The following is a 19,316-nucleotide window of genomic DNA, read 5'->3' on the forward strand; positions in this document are numbered from 1 at the left end:
TTTTAGTTTTACGCATTGTCTGTTTTCTTAGCTCCAGCTGCTGTAATGAAATATCATAGACTGCGGGGCTTAAACACACAGATTTATTTCTCACAGTTCTGGAAGCTGAAAGTCCGAGATCAAGGTACCAGGAGGTTCGATTCTTGGTGAGGACCTGCTTCTGGCTTGCAGGTGGCCACCTTCTCACTGTGACCTTCCATGGTGGAGAGGGGGAGAGGGCTCTGGTGTCTTCCTCTTCCTGTAAGGACACTGATCCCATCATGGGCGCTCCACCCTCCTGACCTCATCTAACCCTAATTACCTCCCAAAGGGCCCAGCTCCTAATGCCATCGTAGTGGAAGTTAGGCCTTCAACATAGGACTTTGGTGGGGGACACACATATTCAGGCTGGAACATGTGTTGGTCTCACCTGATGACCATGGAAAATGGGGATTTCACTCTTTCACACACCCTTCCTCACCACACGCCTGCACTCCCTGCTCCCTGTTCCCCCAGAGTGGCTTCCTCCTGCTTGGAATTAGATCCACATCTGGTGTTGACGTTGTCGTGCCTGTATAAATGGCCTTCCACGCAGGATCATATGGTCACTTTTCCTGCCCCGCCCTTTGTTTTCCCTGGAGTTGGTAATCTCTCCTTCTTTTTAATCACTTTTCACTGGTTTATCCCAGACTCTGTTCCAACCATGGAAACCGCCTCAGCACAGGTGTTCTGTCAGGTTCATTGTCTTGCGGCCACTCTTTTTGGGCCTCCTTAGTTCTCCCTCCACCATTGTCCCAGATTTTTTGGCTTCTCCTGTGTTGGGTCTCAGGTTTTCCCATTTTGATATTTGCTCCCTTGTTTTGGTGGACTGCATCCTTTTGTAAAGCTTCCTGAGAAAAGGTGTATGGGATGTGAAGCTTTAAAAAAATTCCCATATTCTCTTCATCCCGATTCCCCAAATTTTAACATATTGCCTCATTTGCTCTCTTCTCCTCTCCCGCCCCCCTGCCCTCTGCCTACGTCTTATCATGGCCTGAACCATTTGAGAGTGAGTTGCAGATATAATACCCCTTTACTCTCAAATACTCAAGCATGACTTTCCTTACAACAAAGACATTATAACCACAGTACAACGATTGAAATCAGGGAGCTGATATTGATACAGTACTGTTACCTGACCTGCAGACCTAATTTCGATTACCCATTTTGTCAATGTGTACTTTATAGCAAAAGAAATCTCCAAGTCACATAGGTTTAGTTTCCCATGTAAGGAACGGTTCTTTTGTCTTCTTTTTCTTTAAGATTTTGACATTTTTGAAGAATGTGGGTCATCTGGGTGGCAGACGCATTTTCCTAAATTGTGTTCAGCATGTATGTTCGTTTTACCCTCACATTTAGTCTGTGTTTTGGCTGACGAGAATTTGGGAGAGAAGTCTCCCTCGAGATCAGGTTATTGCACCTCAGGATGTCTCCTTCAGGGGTGGGTCATCTCTACTGAGGAAGTCTCTCCCTCAGGATCGGATTATCTCCCCTATAGAAGACTCCCCTCAGGATCAAGTCATCATTCCACAGGAAGTCTCTCTCAGGATCAGATTCGCTCTCCTCAGGAAGTTTACCTTATGATCAGGTCATTGTTCCTACAGTCTCCCCTCAGAAGGTCTTCCCTTGGGCCAGCCCAGTGGCATAGCTGTTAAGTTTGCGCGCTGTGCCTCAGTAACCTGGGGTTTGCCATTTGAGATCCCAGGCGCAGGCCCATGCACACTTTTCAAGCCATGCTGTGGCGGAAGTCCCACATATAAAATAGAGGAAGATGGGCACAGATGTTAGCTCAGGGCCAGTCTTACTCAGCAAAAAAGGAGGGTTGGCGGCTGATGTTAGCTCAGGGCTAATCTTCAAAAAAGAAAGTCTTCCCTTGGTATTGGTCACCTTCTCACAAAGTCTACCTTGAGATATGGTCATGTTTCCTCTGGAAGTCTCCCTCAGGATCAAGTGATTGTATACACAGAAGACTCCTTTAGGATAAGATAATCTCTAGAAGTCTCCCTCAGGGCCAGGTCATCTCTCTTTAGGAAGTCTCCCTTGAGACCAGATCATTTCTCCACAGGAAGTCTCCCTTCAGGATCAGGTCATCACTCCTCAGGTGGTCTCCCTCAGGATCAAGTCATCTCTCCTCAGAAAGTCTCCCTTGAGATCGAGACATTTCTCCTGTGGAAGTTTCCCTCAGGATCGGGTCATCTCTCTTAAGGAAGTCTCCTCTCAGGATCGAGTCATATCTCTTCAGGAAGTTTCCCATCAGGATCAGATCTTCACTCCTGAGGAAGTTTCCCTCAGCATCAGGTCCTCTCTCCTCGGGAAGTCTCCCTCAGGACCAGGTCATTTCTCCTTAGGAAGTCTCCCCTCAGAATCAGTTCATTTCTCTACAGGAAGTCTTCCCTCAGGATCAGGTCATCACTCCTCAGGTGGTCTCCCTCAGGATCAAGTCATCTCTCCTCAAGAAGTCTCCCTTGAGATCAGGTCATCGCTCCTCAAGAAGTCTCTCCTCAGAATCAATCTTCTCTCCTCAGGAAGTCTCTCCTCAAGATCAGATCATATCTTATCAGGAAGTCTCTCCTGAGGATCAAGTCATCTCTCTTCAGGAAGTCTCCCTCAGGATTGAGTCATCTCTCGGGAAGTCCCTCTCAGGATCGGGTCATCACTCCTTAGGAAGTCTCCCCTCAGGATCTCTCCTCAAGAAGTCTCCCCTGAAGATCAGGTCATCTCTCCTCAGGAAGTCTCCCAGGATTGGGTCATCTCTCCTCAAGATTAGGATTAGGTAATTGCTCCACAGGAAGTCTCCTCTCAGGATCAAATTCTCTCTCCTCAGGAAGTCTCCCTCAGGATTGGGTCATTTGTCCTCAGGTGGTCTCCCTCAGGATCACGTCGTCTCTCCTCAGGTAGTCCTCCTCAGATCAGGTCATCTCTCCTCAGGTAGTCCTCCTCAGATCAGGTCGTCTCTCCTCAGGAAGTCTCCCTTGAGATTAGGTTATTTTTCCTCTAGAAGTCTACCCTTGGGATCAGGTAACTGCTCCAGAGGAAGTCTCCCCTCAGCATTGGGTCAGCACTCCTCAGGAAGTCTCCCTCAGGATTGGGTCATTTGTCCTCAGGTGGTCTCCCTCAGGATCACGTCGTCTCTCCTCAGGTAGTCCTCCTCAGATCAGGTCATCTCTCTTCAGGAATGATTTTCTCCCTGTGTTTTCTGTCTTTCTGGAAGTTATGGAAGAACTGTTTTTGGCCACTTGGATCGTTCTTCTAATTTCATTATGTTTTTTTCTACCTTGATCTTTCTGATATGCTTTCTAGGAATTTTCTTTAACTTTGTATTTCAACACTTCTGTTGTTTTTTTGCTTTGGTCAGTATATTGTAACTATCCAAGAGCTCTTTTTTGTTGTTGTTTTTAATAGCACCCTTTTTCTATGGATACGATAATGTATTATCTTTTGAAGATATTAGTAATAGTTGTGGGTTTTTTCTTCTTGTTTTTTAAGTTTCCTTCTTGCATAATGCTCATCTCCTCCAGCTTTCGGCCTCTGAGGCTGGTTTTGGTCTGTCTCAATTACAGGCTTCCCACGAACACTGGTGCGGCTCAGCTGTGCCCTCGTGTTTAGGACTAGGACACCGAGGGTAGGGGACACCGGGTGATGGGCCAACTTGGTCTTTGTCTTCACCTGAAGGTGTTCTCCTGCCTTCAGTGTTCTAGCGCTTTCCTCCCAGGCTGGTTGTTTTCCGTCGAGCCACCTTGCCCCTCTGCGCCGCGCCCCCTTCCCTGTCCCCGGCCAGGTAGCCGTGGGGAGGGCCCGGGATCTCAGCCTTCCCGAGCCCTGTGGGCTCCCGAGTGCGGCTCAGTGCCACATCCAGCCCCCTGGCGTCTGCCAGTTCAGTTCTCACTCATCCATTTGCTTTGCACTTCTAGAATCCAGCTGCTGCTGCTGCGCTCCATCGGTCACCACCTGCCGGGCCTGTGAGGGCTCGGAGCGCGGCACGCTTCCCGTCCGCCATCTTTCACCTGATGGGTCCTGGCCTGTTTTCTGCGTGCTTTAACTTAACTGAGATGATACTCTGTACCCTGCTTTTAAAAAAGCCTCCATCCTAACAGTGTAACATCTCATGCTTATAAAAACTACGAAAACGTTTCTATGGGCTGGCTGACATCTCACCAAACGGTCCCACCGTAATTTGCTTAATCCTGTCATTGACTGCTTAGCTTGCCCCCGTCTTTGAGCTGTTGTGAACAGTACTGAGACGGACATCTGTGTATAAAACGTTTTAGTGTGCAGCGTGTGTCCTTGGGAGAGAATTCTTGCCGTGGACTTCCAAGTCCAGGAGTTGAAGCCGTAAAGCCTTATATAAGGGTGGCTCTCGGAGGGATAGGGGGACCGTCGTTTGCAGTTGTTTCCTTTCTTAATTCATCTGGAGAAAGTCTCGATGTGCCAGTGGCACGAATGCCGGGTCCTGGTGTGTTGAATCGCCCTCATGCCCCGAGGTGAGCTCCAGGGGCAGCTCCTGGCCCACAGCGCCCCCTGGTGGTTTCCCCGTCCAGGGCCGGCTCCATGGCCAGGGTGAGAATTGCTGAACTTGGGGCGTCGTCTCCACAGTGGGGAGAAACGGGAAAGCATAGAGAGGAGGAAGCTGTAACGTAGAAACTGAGCAGGAGAAACCAACCCTGAAGTCGCAGAGGCCAGGCCGAGGGTGAAGCTGAGCCAGGGCAGTGGCTCTGCAGGGCTCGGGGTGGACTCCGCCCTGCCGTGTGGTGTGGCCCCACCCTCTGTGCCTTCCTCTCCTCTCTGTCGCCAAGTTTGGGCCCAGGGCTCCGAAGGAGTGGCACCCTGAGGTCAGAGCACCGTTACGGGCCCTCAGGGCAGTGTGCTGGGTCACCTGCACAGTGGCAGGTGGGTGGGCCCCTCCGCCTTCTTGGGGGCCTGCAGAGCTGAACCTGCCCGGGGGAACCTCCTGGGCCCAGATGAGTGGGCACAATTTGGTGGAGCCGAAAAGCACAGATTTTTCCTTTGGTAAGAGTTTCTGAGGAAAGGCCTTTTTATGGAAAGCAGCATTTGCGGTGGGCCCAATTCTGCCCCTCCCTGCAAAGCGGGGCGCTGCCCACATGGACAGGCAGTGAATGAGCCGGACGCTTCTCCACCTCTTCACGTCCACGTGGGGAATGGCTCACACTGTGTCCCCCTAGCCGTCCCCTGCTGACCAGACCCTGGGCCCACTGGGTAGGCCGGCCACGGCTGCCTGGTCTTGTGCTGTGTGCTGCCGGCGTGGCTTCTGCCGCAGCTCTCCTCGCAAGCCTTCCTGTGCTCCCGTCGGGCCTCCTCTCTCCTGCTTCTTCCATCACCTCATCCTGGGTCTCCCCTGGCCATCCCAGGTGGCCGTCCCAAAGAGGTGGCTCTCCAGGGATGTGAGCTGCCTCCCCCAAGAGTGCCCGTGATTGCGGATCTCACACCCTCCAGACCAGGGCTCGGGGTCCCGGCGTCCCTGCTGTCGACTCTTGGCTCCCCCTAGCTGGACAGATACACTGTGGTCAAGGGGCCAGAAAATTGGGTCCTGCAGGCTGTGGGTTTTCATTTGTGGGGTGAGAGAGGCTGGGAGCTGCCTGCGGGGTTGGAGTATTGACCCTGGCCCCCGAGGGCTGTGTGCTTAGCACAGTAGTGTGGAAAGTGCCTGGTCCCACTGGCTGAGGTTGCATGTGAGAGTGACAGTTTGTACATAGAGAGTGACAGGTACTGTCACACGGCTGGTGAGTGCCTCGAGCAGGTGCCCTCTGACCCCAGCAGGACTCTGGCAGGCGCGTGCGTGCCCCGCACTCACGTCTGCTTCTCCTGCAGATGCTGGACGAGAACCACCATCTGATCCAGTGCATCCTGGACCACCAGAGCAAGGGCAAGACAGCCGAGTGTGCCCAGTACGTGTCCCCACCCCCACCCCCAGTCTCCTTGGGCGGCGCTGAGTGGCTTCAGCGAGTCCAGCTGCAGAGGTCATCTAGGCCACTAAGAGTCACCCTTTGGAGGGTGGCCTACTCCCCCCAGGTCACTCCCCAAGGAGACAGGGGAAAGTTTGGGGGGCAGTGGAAGTGTGGGAGGAGAGGCCTGCTGGGGAAGCCAGAAGGCCCAGGCCAGACCGTGGTTGTGGATGCACCAGGGGGACAGAGAGCTCCTCTAGGTAGGACCTCATGTGACGCCTCCCAGGGCCAGACAGATAGGAGGTGCTCGAGCTGGCCGCCACCCCTCCCAGAGGTGTTCCTGTGTTAAACTGAGCTTTCCCATGTCCTGCGAGCACCTCTTCATGGGGCTGGGGTATCAAGTTATCTTGGTGTCAGAGTGAGCCTGAGGAGGGCTGGTCCCCTGGCATCCCCTCCTGCATCCCCCTCAGGCCCCTGCCTCCTCGTGACCCACCCCCACCTCCATTCTCTGAACAGATTGGGTGGCACCTCCCCCTTGGCTGCCACCTTGGGGTCTTTCCAGCATTTTGTCATCGAACGGGATCCCACTCCCTGCCTAGCCCCGTCCTGGCCCACAGGGTGCTCTGCTGCCTTCACAGTCCCCGGGGCTTGGCTGCGGGGCAAGGCTGTCCAGATAAACTACTGCTTCGGATGGGCCGCGGGCTCCACCGCCTCACTGTGTGCCCCTTGCCCGCAGGTACCAGCAGATCCTGCACCGGAACCTGGTCTACCTGGCCACGATCGCAGACTCCAACCAGAACATGCAGTCCCTGCTCCCCGCCGTGAGTGTCTGCGCGTGGGGGGACTCCCCACCATTGCCCACCACAGTCAGGCACAGCCTCAGACGGCCGGTGCAGGGAGCAGAGGGGACAGGAGCCTGAGACCGGGGCGGGGCGGGTCCTCACATCAGGTCAGGCGGACGTTTCTGAAGTGGACTGGCCAGAATCATGCCATTGGCTTCTTTAGCAAAGGGAGATGAGTGACCCCAGAGGAGCCAGACCTAGAAATGGTGGGAAGCTGATCTGGGGACAAGGGGAAGTGGCACGGGGGTTTCTTGCTTTTCATTCTCAGCCCTTCTGAGTGATTTGAAAAGTTATGACCCATGAGCTTGCGCTACTTTGGTCCAACAACAAAACTTAAAAAAACTGCTTCAAATATTAATACAAACATTTTCTATTTGACTTTAAAACGCATTCTCCTCAAATTAAATTACTGCTGCAAAGGCAAGACCCGCGGCAGCCTCGGCCTCCTTCGAGGTGAGGGGCAGGCGCAGCCTCGAGGTGGACTGGTCTGTGTTGACCCTGCTAGGCGGGCAGTTTCCAGGCCTAACATGACGCAGGAAGGCTCACTTCCCAAGGCCCCTTGGTCCCCATCTTGAACACCAGGATGTGTTTTGCTAGTAAAAATGTTAAGCCAACTTTGATTGGGCTATCGAATTGGGTTCCTCACCCTTGAGGTACAGCAGATCCTGCTGGAAAGATCCTTTTCTTGGCCAGATGTTAACAGCGTCTGTGTCTAGACCATCGGAGCTGCTGTTTGGCCTCGATCTGGGAGACGGGGATGCTGGGAGGGTACTTGCAGTCCCTGTGTCCCTGATATGTCCTGTGATGAGGGGTGGACGTAGGGGTGGACAGGAGAGGAGGGTGAGGACCCACACAGGAGGAGTGCCTGGGAATGCAGTACTGAGGCACAGGACCACCTGTGCAAAGGCCCTGGGGCTTTGGGAGCGGAGGGACACAGAGACGCCTGGCCAGCTGAGTTCGAGAGGGGTAGGGAGTGGTGTGGAGCAATGAGGTGGCTGCCGCCTTGTGGGCTGGTGAAGCAGTTCCCTGAATCCCAGGGAAGGGGGCCCAGCTTTGAAGCTCCAAGTGTATCTTGATAAGCTCGGTACTTGTTTAAGTTCTGAATGTTTACGCAGAACGCTTGGCGTAGCGTCTCTGTCTTGGCTTGAGCTACTTGGCCCGGTTGTCCTCGGTCACCCGGCCACGTGAGAGTGCCGTTGGTTAGACATCTGCCAGGCGGCTGTGAGATTCCCCACTACGTCCCTTTCCTGGCGAATCCTGTCTCGTGGCTTCTGCTGGTTGTTCTCTGTGTTAACCATGCTCCCTGTAACCTTCCTATCGCCCGCAGCCGCCAACCCAGAACATGAACCTGGGCCCCGGAGCGCTGTCCCAGAGCGGCTCCAGCCAGGGCCTGCACTCCCAGGGCAGCCTCAGCGACGCCATCGGCACAGGCCTGCCCGCATCCTCCCTCTTGCAGGGCCAGATCGGCAATGGTGAGTGACCCTGAGCTCTTGCGGGCTGGGCCTTGGGTTTGGGGTTGGTTCTTGGCAATAAGGTCACCAGTGCAGGCTCCCGAGTGGGTGGCTGCCTCGTGAGGTACCCCGCGCCCTCAGGGCTCAGCTTGGGAGACCCCTCTCCTCCCAGGGGTCCTGGCCCCAGGTCGGCTGCCATGCCCAGGCGCACATGCACGGGGGTAACGTGCAGAGAGAATGACGCCCTCCTTCCGGATCTTTACTCTGCTTTGACACTAAGTATGGCCACTTCAGATCAAGGGGCGGGGATCCACATGGATTTTTGAACAGGAAAGGAAATGCTCTTATCTTTGCATGAGAACTATTAATAGCCGTTGGGAACTGTTAGTAACAATATAACAATGAGTACATGACTCACCTTCTGCACTGTCAGCCTGTGTGTCTATTTCTTTATTAATCACTCCATTCGTAGGGGTATCAGCGTGGTCGGCCTCCCTCCCCACGATCACTTGCAGGAAACTCGTGTCCAGCAGCAAGGCCAGGCCTGCTGTCACTGGTGGTCTTAGAAGGGCTTAAGGCCCCTCTCCCCGTCCCTCCCACAGGTCCGAACCACGTGTCCATGCAGCAGACGGCACAGAGCACTCTGCCTACCACCTCCATGAGCATGTCGGGCAGCGGCCATGGCACGGGGCCTGGCTACAGTCACTCAGGACCCGCCTCGCAGAGTGTGCCCCTGCAGGGGCAAGGCGCCATTGGCAACTATGTGTCTCGGGCCAACATCAACATGCAGTCCAACCCAGGTACCTCCCCGCTGGGACCTGGGAGGCCCCCGCCCGACCCTGGGCCCGATAATGCATGTGGTCCTGAGGGGCTGCCCTCCTACTGGGCCCCGGGACACCCTCGCCCAACCCCGGGCCCGGGAATGCTCCTGCCCCTGGGACCCTCGGAGACGCGTGTGGGCTGTGCACACGGTCCTGAGGGGCTGCCCTCCCGCTGGGCCCTGGGCTGTGCTGGGGGGGAGAGGGCAAGTCCCAAGGGCTGCCCTCCTCCAGGAGCTTCCTGAAGGGAGGTCCGGCTTTGGGGGCTGCGCTGCCCCCTGTGGCCGCTTCGAGAAGGCTCTGAGGAGGGGCCGCACATGCCCTGCTCAGGGGACAGGATGGGGCTCCCACAGGTAGGGGGCTGCGTGGCCAGAGGCACAGACGTGGGAAGGATGAGGGGCCAGGACACTCGGTGGGCCAGCAGGAGCCCCAAGAGCTGGGCTTCCACTGCAGGGCCTGGGCCCTGGGCAGCTTCGGGTCCAGCTTGAGATGTCCCACGAGTGTCAGACACGCTGGTTTAGAACAGGAAAAGGGGACGTAACGTATCTTCTTGGTTTTCCTTATATTAATTACATACTGAAAATGATCATATTTTGGATATGTTGAGTCAAATAAAATGTATTACTAAAATAGATTTCACCTGTTTCTTTTTACTTTGCTGACTGGCTCACATCTCACCCTGTTGGGGGCCACTGCTCTAGAGGGTTCTGAGCAGGGGCGACCTGAGTGGACAGCAGGAGACCACGACCTGGCCTCAGAGGCCCGGGTCTCAGGGCAGGCAAGGGTAATGGGCTCCTCTGGGACCAGCCTGCGGAGTCAGGGATGGGGAGGAGAGGACCCTGTTCCTGCGTGCAGCGCCCTGCCCGGTGGTGCCTGCCAGCGTCTCCTGAATGTCGCACACTTTTAAGGAGTTAGCAGAAAGCTTCGCTGGTAGGAGGTGTGATGAGGCATCAAGGGGATGATCTCGTCGGGGAGCCGCAGGGGAACAGCGATGGCTCAGCCTGGGAGAGGGGTGCAGCCAGGGTCCGGGGTGGGGAGCGAGGATGCCCGCTCTGGGAGCTTCTTGGGGTTATTCGGGGTCTGTCATGTCGCCCAGTGTCCATGATGCACCAGCAGGCAGCCTCATCCCACTACAACTCGGCACAGGGCGGGAGCCAGCACTACCAGGGCCAGTCGTCCATCGCCATGATGGGCCAGAGCGGCCAGGGCAGCAGCATGATGGGGCAGCGGCCCATGGCACCCTACCGGCCCTCGCAGCAAGGTAACGCCCGTGCTGCCCTCCGAGCACACTTCTCCGCCGGGAATGGGGGTGCGAGGCCTCACACGCTCGTCCGGACTGAGCGAGGACCTCGGGGGTCCGGAGCCGGTGAGGGACTCGGGGAGTGAAGTGCGAGAACCATTGTGGCTCCCACAGGAGGCCGAGGGGGCAGTCGGCGCAGGCCTGGGGTGGGCTGTGGGGGCATGCCCCACCTCCTCGGGGAGGCGCGAGGGGTGTCTGAGTCGGTGCCCATTGAGGTTCTTGGGTCGGGGGGTCCTGACTGAAGTCAGACCGGCTCGGGCCCTGAGCTGACCCACGCGTGTCGTCCGCAGGCTCGTCCCAGCAGTACCTGGGCCAGGAGGAGTACTACGGCGAGCAGTACGGCCACGGCCAGGCTGCCGCGGAGCCCATGGGCCAGCAGTACTACCCCGACGGTGAGGGCAACGCTCACTGTGCCCCGGGCCCTCCCGGTTCAGACCTGTTGCCCCTGACGTCTGCCAGCCGGGCACCCAAAGCCCCCTTGCCTGAGCACGTGTGGGGGTGGGCGTGAGGGCTCGTCTCTGCTGAGAGAAGCTTCCAGCACACAGGGCCACTCACCTCCTCGGACCTCCTCGTCTCCGTTCTCGAGAGGCAACGGGTTTGAAGCTGGGGTGTGCATAGATGATGTTAACGTTCGAAAATATGGACACAAGGTTCCTCATGAAACTCCCCAGAAAGCGACAGCCCTGATCTGACTGTTCCCGTCTTGTAATGCTTGGTTATAATCGCTGCAGGTTGTTTTCCTTTGAATTGTCACCTTTCATTAAGTATGTTCACGTTGTGCAGCCGCCACCACCGTCTCTAAGTAGTCCCACGGTTTGTGGAGGTGGCATGTAAAGTGGTCATACAGGATGGGTGGGGTTTGGGGAGGAGGACACCCAGGCAGGGGACCCGTGTGAGCGAGGGCAAGTCAGGAGTGCATGACCAGGGCAGGAGGCTGGTGCTGGAGAGGCGGCCAAGACCAGTGCAGGGCAGGCCGTGCCCCACACCTGACAGTGACGGGGCATCGTGATGGTCACGTGCTCCCGATGGGGAACCTCTGCAGTGGGCAGCAGGATGGCATTCACGCAGCAACCTTGACAGCTCATGGCCACTCGTGCTTGTTGCGTACTGAGCACTGTGTGTCCTCTGTCGTCTGTCAGCCATCACTTAATCCTCGCACTCACCCCATGGAGCAGGTGGCGTCTGCATTCTAAAGGACAGAAACCGCTGTGCAGAGCTGGGAGCGAGCTCCTCCGCGGGCCTCGCGCTCAGCTGTTGGCTCTGCTGGCCCGGCGGTGTCACCATGCAGCTCATGCACTCTCTCCTGGGAGCTTGGTGGTCAGGGCTTCAGCTGACCGCAGGCCATCTCCGTCTGCTCACAGGGCATGGTGATTACGCCTACCAGCAGTCGTCCTACACGGAGCAGAGCTACGACCGGTCGTTCGAGGAGTCCACACAGCACTACTATGAGAGCGGTAAGAAGCAGGTGCTGCACGCTGCTCCATCAGCTCCCCTGGCTCTAGACTCTCGCTGTTGTCCGCGGGCACCGGTGCCTGCAGGTGTGAGTAGCGTGCGTGTGGGAGGTTGGAAGGATTGGGGCTGATGAGGGGAAGACATGCCCAGGCCAGGCAGCAGCACCTGACCGGCTTCATTGGGTGGGGCTGGGACATCTGTGAGGGGAGCCCTTCCCAGAGGGAGGCCATGCAGAACGAGGCTGCGGCCGGGGGCCACCATCCAGAGGGGATGTCCCAGGAAGAGGGGCTCACGTGTCCAGGTGACGTCACCCAGCAGCACAGCTCCCAGCCCTGCCCTGTCAGTAGGCCGCAGCTGCCAGTGAGGTTTCACCAGGTACCCCAAGCCAGCAGGCTCCAAGTGGCTAACACTCGGCTTGTTTGGTCCATTTGAAAAACAGCTGAACGGGTGAAAATTAGAGTTTGGCTCTGGCCAGCATTTGAGCTGCTAGGTCTCAGCCTGCCGCACAGAGAGGTAAGCCACCGTGGGGCCAGCACACGGGGCCACGTGGGGCTCCTCCACCAGCCCCGCTCCCCGCCACCTCCTGGGCCCCTGGGCAGCCTTCTCCACCAGAGGAGCTCTGTTCCCACCAGCAGTGCTGTGTCCGCGCGAGTCCTCGCGGGAAAGATGGCCCCAGGACTAGCTCGGGACGTGCTGTCAGCCATCTGCAGTTTGAAGTGCATGTTTTTGGACCCCTGTTTTGGGTTACGTATTCTTGCCTTCCATAGTTGATGAGAAGTTAGCTAACGCATTCAGTACCACTTGTTAAGGCAAACGTGGCAGATGGCACGTTTCTTCCTGGATCTGGAAGCATTTTGCTCCACCCTCATGTTAATTGATCCCCATGTGTGACTGCACATGTGTGTTACAGGGTGCAGGTCACCCCACAGCCGAGGGCATTGCCAGGTCTTGTATGGGCTGAGTGGCAGAGGGTGCTGTGCTTTGAGGAGCCTGGGGGCCATGTCATAAGTGGGCTGTGGCCCCAAGAGGATGAGGGTATTGAGTAGAAGAGATCAAGAGGTAGATTGAAGCCAATATAAAGAACTTTCCAGTAATTATCCCACGGGGGGATGAGGAACCTTGTGGGGCACAGGTGGCTGGTCCTGGGGTTGTTAATGGGAGGCATCTGGCAGGAGCTCTGTGGGGTCCATAGAATGAGAGTGCACTAACGTACAGAGGACCAGTGCCAGAAAAGGATCAGGGCATGGCCGACTGAGCCGGGGGTACACCAGGATGTGGGGCCCACAGAAGCAGGGGACACCGGTTCCCGTCTGGGCCCCTGTGGAGTGCTCCATGGAAGCCTCGCAGTCCTGTTCGCCGTGTTCGTCCTGCGTTTCCTCACTGTGAGGTTTGCAGTAGCAGACTAGACAGAGCTAGTGTCCGCTGTGACGTGTCCCGGGGGCACCGCGGCTGTGAAAGCAGCGGTGCTCCCTGGGGGCTGCTGTGGCAGATGCTCGCGGGTCATACCCAGTGCCAAGGCCAAATGCAGGGGATCCGAGTATCTGGGGTGCCGCCTTCCATGGAAAAGCAGAGGGAAACCAAGGCCGTGCTCGCATTTGCATGCACACGCACCTTAAACAAGCTCCGGGAGAACACCCTGCACACCGACAGGAGTGGCCGTGGGTGGGGAAGAGGCTGGGAAGGTGGTCCGCGCAGGTGTGGAGGTGGCTCCTTCCCCGACCCTCAAAGGTGGGCTGGTTTTCACGTTTCTGAAACACGTGAGCGCATCTGCCCATGCACGAGTTAAATCTAAGAGCATTACACGCGATTGGCTGTCATTTGAAATGAAAGAGCACCCTGAGCCTGTGGCCACCCAGGCCACAGCGCCACCTGCCGTCTTGGGCGTTTCTCAGGGTTTCGCCCAGTGGTCACCAGTGCGCCCGCCTGTGGGTGGGTGCTGGGAGCCGCAGGAGGGCTCCTCCGAAGACGGCCTCCTGGTGTCCTTGAGGCGCGTCGCTGCTCGACCGCTGTCGTTTCCGTGGACCACGTCGGAATCCATCGTCTGTTTGTCCCTCGTGGCCTTTTTGCAACCACGTTCTTGCCACATGTAAATAAGTAGAGCGGATTTACTGACCCAAACGCTGGCCCCTTCTTTCACAAATAGTTTCCTTCTTCATGGCCCCGTCACAGAATGTTGCAAGATTCTTCAAGAGATAGCTGAAAAGAAATGAAAAGGAAAAAAAATAGTAGTTGTATTTACTGGAAGTGGAGGGAAGGCCCTGCCGTCTGCCCTGTCGCTCTTCCGTGCCGTTCTGGAAAGAGCAGGGTCTGGGCTGTCCCGCTCTGCTGGTTCCCGGAATCCTCCTGAGGCTCGTTCAGCCTCTTCAGTGGAAGTCCTGCCGCCCTCCTCTCAGGCTTGGCCAAACAGGCCCCTTTTCACGGGGATTTGACGCGGTCGAGTGAACGATTTTCTGGGTGTGTGAGAGCTGAGGTCTGGTTCTCAGAGGTGTCCCCCTGACATTTATTACACACCTGCCGTGTGCCCTGTCATAGTCAGCCAGTGGCATATGAATTAGCTCCTTTAACTCTTGTCATATAAGGAGTAAAAAAGGCCATAAAAACACAAGAACATGCAGACTGACCAAAAACCCCGACACCCTGGAGAAAGCCCACCACATGTCTGATGGGTTTCTCTGGTGAGGTGAGCACAGTGCACGGAGCCTGCATCAGCCGGTGCCCCGTCTGCATCCTTGGGGCTGGGATGGCCCAGTGTGAGGAGGGAGCAGAAGTCAGAGCTCGCAGCCTTACCTTGGATGGTGAATGACTGGGAAGACCACCGGGTTTTCAGAGCCCACCTCAGAGAGGACTGCACATGGAGCTAAGGCACGTGCCGGTGCTCCGTGCTTTCTAACTGCACACTGAGTTCCCCAGCAGGGCTTCAAGCCTCTCCAGTGTGAACCAGCTCTCGGGAAAGCTGTTATTTTAAAAAATGCTGCCAGGATCCAGCTTTTAAATGCTTAGATTTTACAGCTCCTGGAAAAGTTATTTGTAACCAGAAAAATAAAGTAGAAATTGGGTCCTTTGGATACCAGTTCTCATAATCTGGCCTCTCATTGTCGCGCCTCTGCTTTCTTTTGTGTGTGTGTGTGTGTGTGTGTGTGAGTGTGTGAGGAAGGTTGGCCCTGAGCTAACATCTGTTGCCAATCTTCCTCTTTTCTCTTGAAGAAGATTGTTGCTGAGCTAACATCTATGCTGGTCTTCTTCTATTTTGTATGTGGCACGCCACCATAGCGTGGCTTCATGAGCGGTGTGTAGGTCAATGTCTGGGATCTGAACCCATGAACCGTGTGCCACCAAAGCGGAGCATGTGAACTTAACCACTACACCACCAGGCCAGCCTCGGCACCTCTGCTTTCTTATTTCTGGGACATGTTTTGGTGAAAACAGAACTACAGGGGTTGGCCCGTGGCCGAGTGGTTGAGTTCGCGTGCTCTGCTGCAGGCGGCCCAGTGTTTCGTTGGTTCGAATCCTGGGCGCAGACATGGCACTGCTCATCAAACCACGCTGAGGCAGTGTCCCACTAGAAGGACCCACAACGAAGAATATACAACTATGTACCGAGGGGCTTTGGGGAGAAAAAGGAAAAAAATAAAATCTTTAAAAAAAAACAAACAAAACAGAACTACAACTCTCTTTTGGGGGCCGAGCCGTTCACCTGCTGTCCAGTGAAGTAAATGCGGAGAAGCAAGCTCTCTGGGGCCCCACCTGCTGCTCCTGCTCTCCCTCTGCTGGAGGGTCAGGTCTGGGGCTGTGTCAGGACCCGGCACACTGCAAATGAAAGGCTGTGCACTTTGCATGGTTTTGAAGAGCAAAGCCCTGTTCAAAGGAACACGATGAAACTAGACTTAAATTGATCTTCTTATCAAGGTGTTTTGAAAACCATGAATGGAGTTTAATGTCCACATGAATCTAAAATGGTGTCTCCTGAGACCTCTGTTAGGAAGACTTTGTAGGAAGATTTCTGAGTGGTTAAGACCCCTTCTTAACTCCCGGTAATTATTTGGTAATACACTTATTGCTCTCCTAAATTGTTTTTCTTACAGTAAGCTCTCTTCCAAAATGAGGCTTTTAGCATGGGTGCTGGCTGGCTAGTTAGATTTTTAAAAATAAGAATTAAGGCATTTTCTCTGGAAAAATAAGTATAAATGTCCCTTGGAATTTACCACCATATAGATAAACAACAACATTTAGGTAACTAGCTGCTTTTTTTTTAATCCTCTGTGGCACTAGTTTCATAAAGTCAAAGGAAAGAGCCATTACGGGTCTGAGCTGGAACCGCCAACCCTGGCTTGCACATTTGCCAGTAAAATGAAGGCTCCTGGAAACTTCTGGGGTCCTTCAAACTGTGGGAAGATGTGGTCTTAGAGTCACCTGTCTCCTGGGAGCTCTGCGCTGAGTGCGAGGAGCGTCCTGTGGCGGGTGCTCACGAGCTGGCGGCCTCACTCGGCCTCACCTCTGTGTTGCCACGCATGTCGCTGACAGGACTCCAAGGCCTTTCTCCGTGTCTCATGTCCGTAGCCTGGACACCCTCACACCAGCTCCGGGGCCCCCGACTCCCTGGGTTTGAGTCCTGGCTCCTGCGCTCCTGGTGCTGCGTAAATGGGAGTGTGGTGGTGCCTCTCACTGTCCAGCAAGTAGCGGAGTGTAAGCTGCTGGGGACGCACTGGCCTGTCGGAAGGTTCTAGATGTCACAGCTGAGTTCTCCCTGATAAGTGAGAAAATGCTTCTCAGTAATTGACCTACTTGGATATCCTCGAAATAGAGTTGTCGGAGTAAGTACCAAGAGGGGTGTGTGTGTGAGAAAACATACAGACATATAATTAATCTGTGCCGACTCTCAGTCCAAAACGTCCTCTGTGCCGCGCCTGCCTGTTGCCTCAGCTTCCACTAAAATGTTTGCAGCTGCCTGTGCACGTTCTCGTACCTTGTTCTTTTCCGTCACAACTGAAGCCACAGGTGACCAGCCACCTGAATGCGCTGCCTTCAGAGTCGCTGCCTCCGCGTGCTCCGTGGCTGCACTCGCCTCCCAGGGCTGTCGTAACGAGAGCCACGGGCAGGAGGCTTAGAGGAACAGAGATTCGTCCTCTGAGTTCTGGAGGCCAGAGCTCCAAAATCGGGTCGGCAGGGTCGGTTCCCCTGGAGCTCTGAGGGCGGATCTGTCCCAGGCCTCCTGCAGCTCTGGTGGCTCCAGCACCCTTGGTGTCCATGGCCTCTTTCATCCCATGGCCTTCTCCCCATGTCCGTGTCCAAACTTCCATCATCTTTGAAGGACACCTGTCACAGGACTAGGCCCACCATGATCCCGTACGACCTCCTCTTAACTCGTCAGCTAGGGCCCCCCACGGTCCCATATGACCTCTCCTTAACTCGTCACATCTGCCAAGACCTTATTTCCAAGCGAGGCCACGTGTAGGTCCCTGGGGTTAGGACTTCAACATCTCTTTTTGGGGGACGCAGTTCAACCTACAATACTGGTATTAGTCTTTGTCTTAGTTGTATTAACTGTTTCATTTGGTTATATATTTGTATTTTTATAAAATAAGAGAAAGTATAACAAAACACTTGAATTGTGAAAAAACAAAGATCTGAAGCAATGGCTTGTTCGAGGATTCCCAAGTGACCCGGGTCGTGCGTGACAGAACGTGCCGCCCTTGCTCTCTGGCAATGAGCTCACGACTCCTTCCCTCTGCAGGAAACTCCCAGTACAGCCAGCAGCAGGCGGGGTACCAGCAGGGCGCGGCGCAGCAGCAGACCTACCCCCAGCAGCAGTACCCCAGCCAGCAGGGCTACCCTGGGCAGCAGCAAGGATACGGTAAGGGCCCGCAGACCCCGCGCACCGTGGCGCTGTCGTGCAGCACGTAAGGCACTTGTGATTTTGGAGTAGTTTTAGATTTCCAGAAAAGCCGAGAGGGCAGTACAGACAGCTCCCCTGTTGTTAACCTCGTCCGTCGCTGTGGGACAATTGTCACAGTTCAGAAGCCAACACTGGGGCAGGCCGAGTGGTTAAGTTTGCGTGCTCCACTTTGGTGGCCCTGGGTTCACCTGTTCTGATCCTGGGCGCGGACATGGCACCACTCATCAGGCCATGCTGAGGCGGCCTCCCACACAGAGAAACTAGAATGACTTACAACTAGGATATACAACTATGTGCTGGGGCTTCAGGGAAACCAACAAGAGGGGAAGATTGGCAACAGATGTTAGCTCAGGACCAATCTTCTTGTAAAGAAGAGGAAAAAAAAAAAGAAACCAACGCTATACATTGCTGTGGTCTGAATTCAGTTTATTGAGGTCTCACTAGTTTTCCCCAAATGTCCTTTCCTCTCCCCAGCCCTGTCTGGGATCCTGCATGACATTTGGTCTCACATCTCCTTAGGCTCCCCTGGGCTGTGGCAGCTTCCTGGAAGTCCGTGTCTGTCTTGACCTTGACAGTTGGGAGGAGGGCCAGGCAGAGACTTTGTAGGGCGTCCCTCAGGTTGTGTTTGTCTCATGTTCTTCCTGGGGTGACGCTGGGTTTTGGAAAGAAGACCACAGAGTGAATCGCCCTTCTCGTCACCTTGTGTCACATGACTTGCCTCTGGTGTTGACCTCGGACACTTGGGCAGGGGGGCACCTGCCAGCTCTCCCCACTGTCGAGTCACCTTCCCCGTTCTTTTTTATCTTTAAAGATTTTATTTTTTTCCTTTTTCTCCCCAAAACCCCCCGGTACCTAGTTGTATATTCTTCGTTGTGGGTCCTTCTAGTTGTGGCATGTGGGACACTGCCTCAGCATGGTTTGATGAGCAGTGCTGTGTCTGTGCCCAGGATTCGAACCAACGAAACACTGGGCCGCCTGCAGCGGAGCACACGAACTTAACCACTGGGCCGGAGCCAGCCCCGCCTTCCCCCTTCTTTAATCTTCGGGAAGGCGCCACTGAATCCAGCCCACACTCGGGGCCGGGGGGGAGGTATCTACATAGACTGGAATTCTTCTGTAGGGAAGATCTGTCTCTTCTCCCCCTTTTATTTAGTTATTAATCATTTATTTATAGGAGTGTGTACTCATGGGTATTAATTTTATACATTGGATTCTAATCCAATATGAATTTATTTTGTTTTTCAAATTGTCCCGGCTTTGCCTCTTGGGAGCTCTTTCACTTGGCTCCTGTGTCCCTCTGACACACCCCCGTCCTTTTGTTTTTGAGCATTTCCTTATTTTCTGGGACCACAGTCTTTTCTCTGCCCGAGCCCTGGAAGCACCACTTCTCCAAGGAGCCCCGGTTCCTTTTATTGGAGAGTGAGCATATTAGAAACCGAGATCTGGGTGCAGGTGAGTATTTTCTGAGCCCAGTTTTACTTTACTTTGACCTGAGACTGTCCACGTGTGGGTCAGTCTGGCAGCAACGTCCAGAAGTGCTCACCCATCCGTCAGCTTTTGTTCACCCTGTGAGGATTGGCTAAAGTGAAGGGCCCAGCGGGTCTGCCATAGACCCAGCCTGTCAACAAGCATTGCTCTCAGG

At 55.0% G+C, this 19,316-nt stretch overlaps 1 protein-coding gene across 4 annotated transcripts in view; it reads left to right on the forward strand.

Annotated features, from left to right (window-relative positions):
* SS18L1 (SS18L1 subunit of BAF chromatin remodeling complex) overlaps positions 1-19,316 on the forward strand; it is a 32,810-nt gene that overhangs the window by 8,291 nt on the left and 5,203 nt on the right. For 2 of the 4 annotated variants that reach the window (XM_070587694.1, XM_070587697.1), the window contains 8 exons: positions 5,845-5,921; positions 6,655-6,739; positions 8,088-8,232; positions 8,814-9,011; positions 10,126-10,290; positions 10,620-10,721; positions 11,691-11,783; positions 17,513-17,632. In XM_070587694.1, the coding sequence (XP_070443795.1) occupies positions 5,845-5,921; positions 6,655-6,739; positions 8,088-8,232; positions 8,814-9,011; positions 10,126-10,290; positions 10,620-10,721; positions 11,691-11,783; positions 17,513-17,632 (985 nt within the window). Of the gene's footprint in view, positions 1-2,083; positions 2,317-2,417; positions 2,792-5,844; positions 5,922-6,654; positions 6,740-8,087; positions 8,233-8,813; positions 9,012-10,125; positions 10,291-10,619; positions 10,722-11,690; positions 11,784-17,512; positions 17,633-19,316 lie in introns of all 4 variants that reach the window. The other 2 variants (XM_070587695.1, XM_070587698.1) reach the window with 2 other exon arrangements.

The sequence above is a fragment of the Equus przewalskii genome, chromosome 21, assembly GCF_037783145.1.
Source record: "Equus przewalskii isolate Varuska chromosome 21, EquPr2, whole genome shotgun sequence".
In the NCBI taxonomy this organism is placed as follows: Eukaryota; Metazoa; Chordata; class Mammalia; order Perissodactyla; family Equidae; genus Equus; species Equus przewalskii.